This window comes from Mixophyes fleayi, chromosome 3 (genome assembly GCF_038048845.1).
Source record: "Mixophyes fleayi isolate aMixFle1 chromosome 3, aMixFle1.hap1, whole genome shotgun sequence".
Classification (NCBI taxonomy): domain Eukaryota; kingdom Metazoa; phylum Chordata; class Amphibia; order Anura; family Limnodynastidae; genus Mixophyes; species Mixophyes fleayi.
In genome coordinates this window covers 29074210-29089177 of record NC_134404.1, presented here as the reverse complement: position 1 = coordinate 29089177, position 14968 = coordinate 29074210, and the positions used below count along the sequence as shown (strand labels likewise).

The window sequence follows — 14968 nt, the reverse complement described above, 5'->3', positions numbered from 1 at the left end:
AATTTTGGAACATGAGTGAACCTGGATTTTTTTTTTTATTGATTTCCATTCCTGAAAGAACATTAACTTTCATTTGTTATTTCCCCTTTGTTTGTGTCTAATGTAAATACGAAGATGCATTTTTAAAAATATTCCTGTAACTACTACTATTATTATTATTATTATTGTTTATTTATAAGGCGCCACTAGGTGTCTGTAGCGCCGTACAGGAACAAACAAAATTACAATATGAGGTGAGACAGCACAGTACAGTAAAAAAATAAGCACAGTAACTCAGTGAGCTCAAGGCACTCAAGGGGCGGGGGAAGGGAGAGGGGAAGGTCCGCCAACGATGGAGTCCAAGAGGGAGGGCACGGATGACAGGGAGACCCCCAGATGGTCGAGGAGGGAGCGAGAGGGGACGGGGGGAAGAGGGTCCCCGAGGAGGAGGGCTAGGTAGCTGGAGAGCAGAGTTAAAAGTGGTGAAGACAGGAAGACAGGAGGAGAGATGGCCCTGCTCAAAGGAGCGTACAATCTAAGGGGTGGGGTAGACAGACAGAGAGACACGGGGGAGAGAAGGAGGAACGGAGGATAAGGTAAGGGGAAAGAGGGGAAGTGGAAGAAGAAAAGGTAGGAAGTTAAGTGGGAGACTGGAAGGCTTTAACAGAACTTTACCAAATTTCTATGATGATGCTAGCAACATATGTATGTTAAATTTGCAGTGAAAAACCATTTGGTTTATCTAGTCTGCCTATTTTTATCCCTGAACATCCCAGAGCTTATTCTCTGCTTTCACATTTTATTTATTTATTGTTTATTTAGGATAGTGTTTTGTCTATCATATGCATGTTTATATTCTCCTAGTATATTAGCCTCTACAACCTCTGTCTGGAAGCAATTTCACCTACCCATTACCCATTTGGTGAAGTCATTTTTCTCAAATTTCCCAAAAATCACTAAAAATGAGGATCTGTAGGTAGTCCTCTTCTTACACATGTCCAACACTTCTACTCTGCAGCATGCTTCTCTCCTGTAAAAAGCCTTGGAATTCTTTTAAGGCTTCTATCGTATCAGCCTTCTTCCTTATCTACTCCAAACTGTGGGCCTGATTCATCAAGGCATGTTGAAAATAGAAGTTGAAAATAGAAGAGATGGGCTACCGCGCCCCCTTGAAAGTGTAAATCATTGCTGCCTGGGGGGACAAATGAGGGTAGACCCAACCCTAAACATAAACTTAATAAACAGATAAAGAAGTCCCCTATGGCGCAGAAAATCGGGAGAAGTATGGTGAACACTCCCTAATGAGAAGTAGGTAAACAACCTATCAAGTAGAGGGTGTCAACCTTGTAAGATTACATACAATAAACCAGTGTGGTATCCCCTTTTTTCATAGTAGGTATCTTTTATTTCCTCAATGGGTAGACATATAAAATATATTTAGACACTGATAGAAAAGGTTGCAACCTTTTAACAGGAGGTTAATAAAACCAAACCACTGACAGTGATATGTACATAGGTATAAAGCAGGTCTCATAAGATACAGGTCAAATCTTGTAAATACATAGATGCAAATCAGATCAGAGACCCGTAAAGGTATGGTTGGTGAGGGTACAAGACTCCTATTGACCATACAGACTAAGGACAAAATATTGCAGCTCCAGACAGAGTCTATATAAATCCAGTGCTATATGGATAGTATACAGTGGCAAACAAGTCTCAGAGTGATGTTGAAGTCCATATAAATAAAGTCCAAACCATAAACAGAATTGTTCCAAAGACTGAGAACTCACGCGGGTAGTGGGGCCATAGTCCCGTTGTATCTGCGGGTAGCCGATAAATCCACTGTGAGTATAGGTGAAAGAAAAATGTCCCAAGATCCAGCTAATGAGTCCGGATGTGGAGCACTTTCACTTACCCTGTCCAGGGTTGGTAGTCTCCTCCCAAACATGATCTCCGGCTATGGCAAGGATCTATGCTGTGTCCCACAGTCGCGGCCGCGGCTGGGTATGTTCTGCGCATGCGGCGATGTATCAGAAAGAAAACCTCAATAGGTTCTATTGTCCAGAACCAAATGGAATATGAGGACCAATGTTCAATCCGTTCAAACCAACGCATTTCACCAATTAGGCTTCTTCAGGGATAGTGTATCTGCTGATATTGTGCGTATCATCGCAAAATCACTCTCCACATGTCCAGAACAGGGAAATACGGTTCTGATTACAGCCCTATTCCGTGTGTCTGAGAACGCAAAGGACTTACTACAGCATCCATCATCAGAGAGTAAACTGGGTGGGTGAAGGGGTGTTTTGCTGTACTGAATGTACAGGAGGGATGTGCCTAACACAAGCACATGGCTGCGTGTGTTTTTCTGCCGTAAAATGGTTAGTCTAAGTACTGATTAGTAGTGTTGACCATCTTGTATGCTTGCTAAAACATGTGTTGTGCATCTTTAAAAAAATATTTTATGTTCAGTAGATATCCTAATATATTTCATAGGGGGAAAAATTACTTTTTTTTCATGTTTTTATCATTAATCATCATCATCATCATCATTTATTTATATAGCGCCAACATATTCCGTAGTGCTTTACAATTGGGGACAAACAAAGTAAACTAATAAACAAAATGGGTAAAACAGATAAAGAGGTGAGAAGGCCCTGCTCGCAAGCTAACAATCTATGGGACAATGGGAAATTGACACATGAGGTTAAGGCTAAGTCTACATTTTGCATTTCGGCCCAGCCAGACTGCATAGGTAAAGTGACTCATAGGCTAAATGATCCTGTCACACAACAATGTTGGTCAGGGGGTAGTTGTATTGTGTGAAATTGTGTAACGGGTGGTAATAGGGTAAGGTAGTGAGGTTAAGAGGGTGGTTGAGGAATATTATTAACAGGCAACATTAATTCAAGATTTTTTTTAATTTTCCTGTGCATTCTTTTGCGACTTTATAATCCACACAGGTATAGTACAAAATCTGCAGCGTCCTCTGTAGTAGAGCACAGCAGGCCTGCCCCCAGTTTAAAAAGAAACTGCATCTTGAAGTCAGGCGAATGCAAAGCCAAAGTATGCGCGTGGAATACTGAGCGTGGGTTGTGCTCAGAATCGGACCCTATGTGTTTCCATCTTTTAGTTTTCACTGCTAAATTTTGTCACTTAGCCCATGCTCCATTTTTGTTCCCGTCTTTGCACAAAGTCAAATTATATGTCCTTCTGGAGATATGGACTCTAGTACTGAACACAGTATTCTAGTTTTGTCAGCAATAGCCTTTTACAGTGGTGGCACTACCTCTCTCTTTCTGCTACTTTATATCCCCTCCCAATGAAAGCTAGTTTTCAACTGTCCTTTCCCATTGTTCAGCATGTTGTTATATTGTTTGCATACTTTTAAGACTTCTGAAATAGTACCTCTTAAATTCCCTTTTTTCTTTTCAGTAGTTAATATTTTGGTGTTATCAAAATTATATTGAGCCTTTGAGTTTTTGATACCCAAGTGCCTGTTTTTGCATTTTCTTTTACATTTAGCGGTATAAAGTTTGCTTGCAGAGCTTACCATTCAGTAGAGTAGCTTTCCTGGAAATTTTAGGTGTGATTAACCTGTCACTAGAGTTTGGCATAGGCTAGTAGGCAAAATATGTGTGAATTGTTGGTGGTGGAGTATGATTTCATTAGGAGCTTATCCTGAAAGGATCATGATTGGAAACATGCAAAGAAGCGACGGCCACAACGTTTGCTAATAGTGTTACGCTATCCCTCTGCAAGCTATGTCTAGCATATACAATTCCCTGTTCTGGTCAAAATCAAGAAAATCCTTTTTTGTTACAAGCTGCTTCATTTTTGATCTTGCTGCAGAGATGTGTTAGAGAGATTGTCACTTGAAACTAGAGATGGGCGGGTCCGGTTCCCTGAGAACCGAACCAACCCGAACTTTGGGTATCCGAGTACCGAGCTGAGCAGCTCGGTACTCTCCCGCCCATTCCAAATCCAAATCGAGGCTGAACGTCATCGTGACGTCGTCGGATCTCGGGGCTCGGTTCTCGCGATACTTCAACATTATAAATACACGCCTCCACAGCAATCCATCGCCATTTGACCGAGGGAAAGAGCAGGGTGTAATCACAGGCTGATTAGAGCAGGGACAGATAATCCAATATTCTTCTTGCAATTGCTCTAACAAAAATCGCTAGAGAAGAAAGGAGGATAGAGGTTTATTATTTTTTGTTAATATTTGGCACTCCCCAGTGCTTTTGGGGTGTCCCCCATAATTGTGCATCAATATTTCTGTCTGTCAAAAGTCATATCTGTCAGCAGTATCTACCAACTAATTTTTTGCACTCCTTAGTGCTTTTGGGGTGTCCCCCATAATTGTGCATAAATATTTCTGGCTGTCAAAAGTCATATCTGTCAGCAGTATCTATCAACTAATTGTTAGCACTCCTCAGTGCTTTTGGGGTGTCCCCCATAATTGTGCATAAATATTTCTGGCTGTCAAAAGTCATATCTGTCAGCAGTATCTACCAAATAATTTTTAGCACTCCTCAGTGCTTTTGGGGTGTCCCCCATAATTGTGCATAACTATTTCTGGCTGTCAAAAGTCATATCTGTCAGCAGTATCTACCAAATAATTTTTAGCACTCCCCAGTGCTTTTGGGGTGTCCTCCCTAATTGTGCATAAATATTTCTGGCTGTCAAAAGTCATATCTGTCAGCAGTATCTACCAACTAATTTTTAGCACTCCCCAGTGCTTTGCGCTCAGAATGGATTCAAAGCAGTCCACATATGATCAGAATGAGCAACCAGGTTCTGTCACCAGTCCTGATATTAGTGTTCCCAGTACGTCATCTGGCCAAGGCGATGTCAAACAACAAAGTGTTTCCAAATTAGTGCAAAAAACAAAAACCAAAAAACTTTTTACTGTATTGAAGCGAAAAAGAAGTGTAACTGAGCAAAAGTTAAGTGCCGATAAAAAAAAAATTGCAAGCATGCCATTCTACACACGCAGTGGCAAAGAGAGAATGAGGCCTTCACCTTTGGCTATTAATGGCAGATCCCAAAAAGTTACCCAGCCTACAATTGGTGCACAACTACTGTTACGCGTCAAAGCCGAGCTGCAAGATAACAGTAAGGCATTAGAGGATAATGTTTGCTCTGATTCACAAATGACACCAATCCCTGTGGAGAGTCCATCCAACAGTGGTATGTCTAATCGTGAGCATTCTGTTAGTGTACCCATAAAGAAGGGCCCTTTCAGCAGTTCTGCTGATGTGTACCTGAACAGCTCGGGTGTAGCCGCTGATACACAAATTGAGGATGCCACTTTGGAAATAGAAGAGGATGAGGGGGAGATTTGTGGAGGTGACGAGGGCGCTAATGAGGATGTTGATGATTATGATGCAGACAGATACCAAATTGCCTTTCTCAATTTCTATTTATATTCTGTATTATATAACGACTGAATAGTTTTCTATTTTACTCCTAGTGGAGAGGGGATCTGATGCAGACAGATACCAAACTGCCTTTGTCTATTTCTTTGTATATTCGAATCTCTAGTTCTACAGTCTATGCAGGCTGCTTTTTTTTTCTATTTTACTACAAGTGGATGGGGGGGGGAGGTCTGATGCAGACAGATACCAAACTGCCTTTGTCCATTTCTTTGTATATTCGAATTTCTAGTTCTACAGTCTATGCAGGATGCTTTTTTTTCTATTTTACTACAAGTGGATGGGGGGGGGGGTCTGATGCAGACAGATACCAAACTGCCTTTGTCCATTTCTTTGTACATTTGAATTTCTAGTTCCACAGTCTGTGCAGGCTGCTTTTTTTATATTCAACTACAAGTGGAGGGTGGGGGGGGGGGGGCATAGATAGCCACCAAACTACCGTGGTCCATTTAATTTTACTTTCTAGTTCCACAGTCTGTGCAGGCTGCTTTTTTTAATATTCAACTACAAGTGTAGGGTGTAATATACACCCAAAGACGATGGCTACATTGACAATAATCAAAGATGGAGGAGGTAGACAACCAGGTTTGTCTGTATAATTTGCAGACAAGTGTTCGAATTAAGGACTGCCTACCAGGGATTAAACTGTTTTTTTCATAATTTATTAGCTTTAAAATTACCCCACTTATATAAGAAACTGGTGGAGCACTAAATTAGGTTATTTTAGACAAAACAAAACAAAACCAAACAAAACCAAAACTAATACACGCAAGGGCGGTTTTGCAAAACCAAAACACGAAGATAATCCAGATCCAAAACTGAATACAAAACCAAAACACGGGGGTCAGTGACCATCTCTACTTGGAACTATCATCGGGTTTGTAATGACTGTCACACAATAATTAGTCAGATATGATGTGTGGACTTGCTGCATTGTTTACAAAAATTTCCCCATTACTATTATGCAGGGAAAGCCAGAATCTACTTTGTATTACCATGATGACAATCTAACCGAACTGGTCGTCAATCTATTTACTGCTGGAATGGAAACGATCACAACTACTCTGCGATGGGGCCTCCTGCTAATGATGAAATACCCTGAAATCCAAAGTAAGACATGAGAATGAACATGATATGAATGTCTTGTCATAGATTAGACATGTCAGAGCTGTTTATTCTTGGAACGCAATATTTCCGTTTTTATTTATTTATTTATTTTTTTAAAAAGGGCAGAAACGGCCTGCACATATGTCCAAATACAAATGCAAGCAGATCTCAAGAAATGTTTCCATTTGAATATGGGTATAAGTATGTTAAGGTACATAAAGGTAGTTGCAGTACCGTATGGAGACAAACAGAACACACTGCACGATATGCACAGTGCATATAAACAATATAAATTCCCATCAAAATTAAATATATTAACAACTCTTAATACTATGATGAATTATGATTTTTATCCATGAATTGCATATATCAAGATGTTAATGCCTACTGTACATAAAGTTCATTTTTACAGTTTCTTCTAATTGCAAATACATGTTCTGGCATAGCAAAAAAACAGAAAAAAACCCTGATATGGCGCCAATGCAATACCAATGAAGGTAAATGAGATGAAGGAAAAAATAATAAATATATACAATTTCCAATAATATATGGACAGAAGACAAGCTGCTGCACAAACTAAGTGGCTGCGCCCACCAACATACGAAAATATAGAACAAAAAACGGTATGCAGCGCTCAAATCTAACTGTCTCCAATATAGGCTAATAAAAATAATAATAAGTGGCAGATCACGAGTGGTCAAATATATAAAATCAACATGTTTATTGTGTATATTAAAAATCATGCATGTAAATACCTATATGCTTGCAAAGGTATATTGTAAGGAAAGATTGCAAAAACTACATCACAGTGCACTATGACGTATAAGAACCACACGCTACTGATGAGAGAAAAATATATAACAGCTGTATATTAAGTAGCCAATTGTGTGGTCAAAGATGTTGATTAAAAGACATGAGCAATGCTCTACGATTTCCCCACAAAAAAAATATATATATAGTGCTGATAGTTGCCGTTATCATCAATCCACACGTAGTGGTAAGTTTCTTCCTATGAATGATAATGTCTATATGGCCATATATATAACTCCGTATTGGGCAGAGATGAACTAGAGCCTCAGTTCAAACAAGCTTTATAGTATAAGTTCCACATATAAATGTATATTCCGCTTCATGCTCCATAAATGGAAAAGACACATGTGTGAGTAGAATATACTGTAGTACTCACTGTCTCTGATGGTAGATATGATGCGTTTTTCCACATACCCGTATAGATTACACCTTTGCAGACTCGTCTCTTTGAGGTTACTGTGTGTCCAATGGTTGTAAGTAGTGATCACACACCTTCGTAGTATGGACTGGAATCCTAGGTGAATGAAGATGAAACCTATTTAGGCTTTAGCGGGATGCTGACAAAAGTGCCTTGAAGCGCTACATCGAATGGATAATACTTGTATGATCCGCAGATAACAGTAATATCTGTGGCCGCCTCACACACGACTCTCTGATGAGAATGCTCCACGGAGAAAAGAGGATGGTAAAGGCAATTGTTTATCCGCTTTCAGATGAATCCAATAATACAACTCCTGGGTGTGTTGAACCAAGTACAACGGCAATAACAGCATATAGCCAAGTGTAATTAAAATAGCACAATAGGTATAAAAAGTATACAGAGACCAACTAAATTGTTGACTCTATGCCCCTAACGCGTTTCATTACAGAACGTAACTTCTTCAGAGGGAATAACCCGTTTTTTGTTCTGCATGTTCTGGCATGCAATAAGTGTTCAACATTTTTAGTAAATGGCAATTACACCTGCCCTGTAGTTGGTGCAAATGATATGGCTAAAAAACACGCACCTAAGAGATGCCCAGAGCTTGAATTGGAGAAATATACGCTTAACCTCGGCACGCCTAAGTCTGTCCACCCCTTCCCTCTCCCCATTCCACCCTTCAAATCATAGTGTCATTTTCATTTGGACTTAAATTGCATGCAATTGTGTGAATTGCTCATTGTATTCTAAGAAATTGACTTTAATCCAGTAAACACAAGATATGGCATGCATCGGAAGTTGCGTCTGAAGATGAATGTGACCTGTCATAGCTATAGTAGCATTGTCCTAGTCCAGTGGTTCCCAAACTTTTGCAGTTCACGGCACCCTTAGAGTCTCCAAATTTTTTCAAGGCACTCCTCCAAAATAATTACTGAGCAGTCCTGTTTTAGAAGTAGTTGGGTCAAAAAAATGTAATAAGCATTTAGGTCAGGACAGAAATACTTTATTTAGTTGTATGCAAAAATGCCCCCTCTACATCCAAACACACTGCCCCCTCTGCATCCAGTCACTCTGCCCCCTCTCACTGCCCTCTGTCCCCCTCCTCTGTCACGCTGTCCCCCTCCTCTGCCCTTTATCACGCTGTACCCCTCATCTGTCACACTTTCCCCCTCCTCTGCCCTCTGTCACACTTCCCCCTCTGCATCCAGTCACTCTGCCCCCTCTCACGCTGCCCCCTCTGCCCTCTGTCACCTCTCACTGCCCTCTGTCACGCTGTCCCCCTCCTCTGTCACGCTGTCCCCCTCCTCTGCCCTCTGTCACGCTGTACCCCTCTTCTGTCACGCTGTCCCCCTCCTCTGCCCTCTGTCACACTGCCCCCTCTGCCTCCAGGCACTCTGCCCCCTCTGCCCCAGGCACTCTGCCCCCTCTGCAGCCCTCTGTCACGCTGCCCCCCTCTGCAGCCCTCTGTCAGTCTGCTGTCCGCTGCCCCCCTCTGCTGCCTGCTGTCCCCCTCTGCTACCCGCTGTCCCCCTCTGCTTCCCTGCTGTCCTCCTCTGCTGCCCCTCTGTCCTCCTTTGCTGCCCCGCTGTCCTCCTCTGCTGCCCTGCTGTCCTCCTCTGCTGCCCTGCTGTCCTCCTCTGCTGCCCTCTGTCCCCCTCTGCTTCCCGCTGTCCTCTGTCCTCCTCTGCTGCCCTCTGTCCTCCTCTGCTGTCCTTTGTCCTCCTCTGCTGCCCGCTATCCCCCTCTGCTGCCCGCTGTCCCCCTCTGCTTCCCTGCTGTCCCCCTCTGCTTCCCTGCTGTCCTCCTCTGCTGCCCTGCTGTCCTCCTCTGCTGCCCTCTGTCTTCCTCTGCTGCCTTCTGTCCTCCTCTGCTTCCCGCTGCCCTCTGTCCTCCTCTGCTTCCCGCTGTCCTCCTCTGCTGCCCTCTGTCCTCCTCTGCTGCCCTCTGTCCTCCTCTGCTGCCCTATGTCCTCCTCCGCTGCCCTCTGTCCTCCTCTGCTGCCCTATGTCCTCTGTCCTCCTCTGCTTCCCGCTGTCCTCCTCTGCTGCCCGCTGTCCTCCTCTGCTTCCCGCTGCCCTCTGTCCTCCTCTGCTTCCCGCTGTCCTCCTCAGCTGCCCTCTGTCCTCCTCTGCTGCCCTCTGTCCTCCTCCGCTGCCCTCTGTCCTCCTCTGCTGCCCTATGTCCTCTGTCCTCCTCTGCTTCCCGCTGTCCTCCTCTGCTGCCCGCTGTCCTCCTCCGCTTCCCGCTGTCCTCCTCCGCTTCCCTCTGTCCTCCTCCGCTTCCCGCTGTCCTCCTCCGCTTCTCCCAGCCATAAAAAAAAGAAAGAGCACATAAATTTACCAATCCGCCGGGCGCTGGGACCCAGCAGCCTCCTCTCTCCCGCAGCTGTCACTGACGTCGATATTCAGTGACAGCTGCGGGAAAGAGGAGGCTTCTGGGTCCCGGTGCCCTGCGGATTGGTAAGTTTATGTGCTCTTTCTTTTTTTTTATGGCTGGCCCGCGGCACCAAAAGTGACAGCGCCGCGGCACCCCTGGGAGCCGCGGTGCACAGTTTGGGAACCGCCATCCTAGTCTATATCTGTCTATGAATGATAATGTTATGGTGTCGTTGTCCATATGTGTTATAATTTAAGAGACCGCTACTTTTTACCTGACAGAAAAAGTGCAAAATGAAATTGAAAGAGTGATTGGATCAGCTCAACCACAAACAGAGTATAGGAAAGAAATGCCGTACACTGACGCCGTCATTCATGAAATTCAAAGATTTTGTGATATTATCCCGGGTAATCTCCCACATGCCACTTCTCAGGATGTCACATTCAGAGGATATTTTATTCCAAAGGTGAGTGGAGTTTCATAAAATACTTCCTGCTTTGTGTATTCCTCACTGTACATTGGTGACATACTTTTAGGGACCTGGGCTCTGATGTGGACGGCCCCAGGCTGTCACCTCTGCCCATCTGTTGAAGAGCCTGGCTTCCACATTTCTTCAGCAGATTGCGACAAGGAGATAGTCCTGATATAATTTTAAACATGACCTGCCCATATCTGTGTAACTGTTTCTGTATATAATCCACAAAAATGCTGTATACATTGACTGCAGGGGCAAGACCCCCCCCCATTTATCCCAGGCCCTGTTATTAATATACAGGGTCATGCACCAGATCCTCCGGCTTGCTTACTAGGGTCCAGTGTGCTTACCTGGCCTCCTCCATCATGTCCCCCATTGGCGATGCGCTGTGACTTCTCTGATGGAGGGCGCCATCTTGGTTTTGGGTCTACGCATGCTGATTAATCACTCTCCCTCATCACCACCAGCTGATGGCACCTGAACCCTCCAGAGTGCCAGATCTTTATGTCCTGTGATCTGAGTACTTGCTGGATTGTTTGACTCCCTGTGCCTCAGTATCCTGGCATCCTGTATATGTATCTCTTCAATTGTTTCTGGTATCCAGCCTCCTTACGCTATTAAGCTAATCCTGGTATTCTGTATTCTAATCATCCTCTCCTCTTAGTCTCTCCTGGTGCCAATCTGGAGGACTGCGACATGCGAGGTGATGCGGTGTAGACCAAACCTCCTTGCAAACAAGTTCACCTGGTTAATCTCTTTGCCTTTGTGGCTGGAGTCAAACCATGCAAACCATAAAGAATCCTATAGTCCCATCTAGTTTTGTGGCACACAGAATTAATGTAAAACACATACCAGCTGTTGGTAACGTGTGGGGTAGTGACGGTTGTGTTCACTGTATTACATGATCACCCTGTATGAGGGACATCTTTTTGACCAGCAGTTAGAATTGGTAACACCATGTTTCACTGCAGGGGGGTTGCAAACGAAAAATGTGTAGATAATCGGCTGGGGAGGAGTGATCTAGCTTAACTTTAAATTGCAGTGTAAAATTAAAGCTCCTCAGTTTTTGATTCACGTGCCCTATGCAGTCAGTACTCTCCCTGCATGCAAAAGAAATTGCATTTGTACTTCCTCCGTCTCCTTATCAGTTATGCAGCGTGACCTCCCAGCTTCACGTGATGCGGAAGTCTGTTGACCCCGTTCTACCTAATTCTCTGCTCAGCTGGTAAAGTCTTGGTGAGCTTCCTGCTGCCCACCACTGATCTAAGAAGAGGTGCAGGGAACATTTGATACATAAGGTGATAAAATAACAATAGTAAAGGCAACATAAAGGAAATATTTTTAATCTGTGTGTTCTGATGTCACAGCAGCCCGATTATGAAGCTGTTTTCATAGATTTGTTTAGCTATATTATTGTGTAATATACTGTATATTATACAAAAATATCCTTTATAATAGTTGTAGAATATAGTAGCTTTACTTAAATTGCTTAACTCAGCAATTTTAATCTGAAATCTATTTACAGTAGTTTTTTGTCTTTTTGTTATTTTCTTGATAAACCTGTGCAGAGAATGTTTGTTTTTAAGGTAACAGTGATGCTTATTTTGATTATCTGTTTTTACCCACACTGTTATATTTCTACCCAGGGCACCATTGTTATGCCAGTACTGTCCTCTGTACTGAGAGATAAAGCCTACTTTGAGAAACCAGAGGAGTTCTACCCAGAACATTTTCTTGACTCAGAAGGACATTTCAAGAAGAATGAAGCGTTCATACCTTTCTCATTAGGTAACTTTCTTTCTGATCATCTTTTTCTGATGCTACTACTCAAGAACAATATTCACTTTGTATCTAAAGTATGAAAGTAGAATCATCTTGTACTCTAATTTTAACATCAGTATTTGATTGATGGTAGATATTATATATACACTGATCAGACACAACATTATAACCACTGAGAAGAGAAGTGAATAACATTGATTCTCGTTTACAATTACACCTGTCAAAAGGTGGGACAAATTAGGCAGCAAGTGAACTGCCAATTCTTGAAGATGATGTGCTAGAAGCAGGAAATATGGGCAAGTGTAAGGATCTGAGCAACTTTAACAAGGGGCGAATTGTGACAGCTAGACAACTAGGTCAGAGCATCTCCAAAATGGAAGGACATATGGGGTGTTCCTGATATGTAGTGGTTCCTACCTACCAAAAGTGGTCCAAGGATGGTCAACCAGTGAAATGGTGACAGTGTCATGGGCGCCCAAGGCTCATTGATGCGTGTTGGAAGTGAAAGCTAGTACGTCTGGTTCAAGCCCAAATAAGAGCTACTGTAGCACATATTGCTGCAAAAGTTAATGCTGGCTATGATAGCTACGATAGAAAGTTGACAGAGCACACAGTGAATTGCAGCTTGCCGCACACTGATCAGATTGCCCATGCTGACCCCTGTACACCAGTAAAAGTGCCAACAATGGGCATGAACTGGACCATGGGACAATGGTCTGATGAATCATGTTTTCTTTTACATCAAGTGTATGGCTGGGTGTATGTGTATCGTTTACCTGGGGAAAAGATGTGACAGATTTTTGCCATTAAAAAATTGTAATGCTTGCTGTATAGGTTTTTCTTTTTTTGTAAAATGCCAATGGCCTCAGTAATGGGCTCTATCCCAAATAGCAATAGCAAATAATTCACTGAACTAATTGCAATGAATGGAAGAGCAAACTATTTTCCTTTCTATAGAGTACACATCACACTTTACAGAGAAGAGCTTTTCCATTGTAGGCTTTTCATTTTCAGAATGTAAACTGTGTCTATATTATTTTCATGTGTGAAGGAGCATTTGGACCAGTTAGGAACATGAAAAATTATTTATTTGTGCTCAGTCACCATTTAACGCTGCTTGCACGCCAATAACCCTAAAACTGATGGCATGAATATAGCTAGGAACTGTCATTTATTGTGCTCACCCTCTATCCAACTGGGAAAAAATAAGAAGCGTGTAGGTTCCAAGCCTTAATTAATTTGACTCCAGACTGGAAAAACAAAAAACAACTGCTTTTTTAGAACATGTTCAGCATTATTGATTATTTATTTAGTACAAATGTATTGAATGTTGCTTTTATTCACATATGCTAGCACTTAGCTGGTTTTATTGTTTCCTATTTATGTTTTAACTAGGTAAAAGAAGTTGTATTGGAGAGAACCTATCCAAAGCGGAGCTGTTTGTGTTCTTTACGACCCTGCTACAGAACTTCACATTCCAGGCTCCACCTGGAGCTAAACTGGACCTCACCCCTGTACCTGGGTTCACTAATGCACCATTATCTCATGAAATTTGCGCCATACCTCTCAGCTAGACATGTTATCAGCCAAGTTATTTCATTAGAAATGTAAGATGAGATAATTGTGTTGAACGGCATCCACAAAATAAGTCATCTGAGAACTTTTTTATCTAATTTTATACACTAAAATACTTTTTTATATTTCTTTCTGTAGTTATATAATTATTGTGGAATAAAATATATAATATTTGTTATAGAAATTTAAAAAGCAAGATATTCATTATTCATCGCATTAATGAAAAAATGAATGAAGGAAAAAAAGTTAAAGATTATACTGCTCTACATTGGTGAACACTAACACCAGTCTGCTGGTGGTGATGAACAATATTTTTTTCTTATGCAATTAATACATAAAGAATTTCAACGTTTAATGTAATGCAAACACTGAGAAACTAAGAGTTTTCCACTTAAGTGCAATTGCTTTTCTGGTGTGTTAAAATAATAAGGGATAGAATTATCCTTTCATGTTTAGTAGGTCAGTTCCTCAAACAATATTAACAATTGAACCTTGGTGAAGATGTCCCCTCTGAAACAAAACTACAAACTACAGACTAAAAAGAGATGATTGTAGGACAGTTCCACATTAAATGGGAAAGTAGTAAACTGAAATTACATTTACCACCTCTCTGGACTCTAGGGGCTCTCTGTACATTTTGTATAGCTTTTGTCTTGTATAAAAAACATAGTGCAATATTTTTTTTTTAAATCTTATTTATTAGCAACAGGGAATATGGGACAATGTGAATGTGAATGTAGTTGCAAAACACAAATCTAAGAATATGAATCTTCTAATTAAAAAATATAGCTATATATCAAAGTAGAAAACCATAAACAAAAGTAAAGTAGCATACCTTACTTCCTGCTGTTGGGGATTTTTTATTTTTGAGTAGACTAGAGGAAAATTGAGGAGGGGGATTGGTAATCAGTAGAAAAATTTCGAGAGGGGTGGGGTATTCCTGTAAACACACAATTAAGATCTATGAGGAGAAATGTAGAGGGATCCTGGAATGGGAGTTTG

At 41.8% G+C, this 14968-nt stretch overlaps 1 protein-coding gene across 1 annotated transcript in view; it reads left to right on the top strand.

Annotated features, from left to right (window-relative positions):
• The window catches only part of LOC142143444 (cytochrome P450 2K1-like), a 74635-nt gene extending 60314 nt beyond the window's left edge, over positions 1-14321 (top strand). Inside the window, exons 7-10 of the mRNA XM_075201293.1 lie at positions 6389-6530; positions 10416-10600; positions 12256-12397; positions 13787-14321. Of these exons, the coding sequence (XP_075057394.1) occupies positions 6389-6530; positions 10416-10600; positions 12256-12397; positions 13787-13965 (648 nt within the window). The 3' untranslated portion in view covers positions 13966-14321. The remainder of the gene's footprint in view (positions 1-6388; positions 6531-10415; positions 10601-12255; positions 12398-13786) is intronic.
• Positions 14322-14968: the final 647 nt, after the last annotated feature.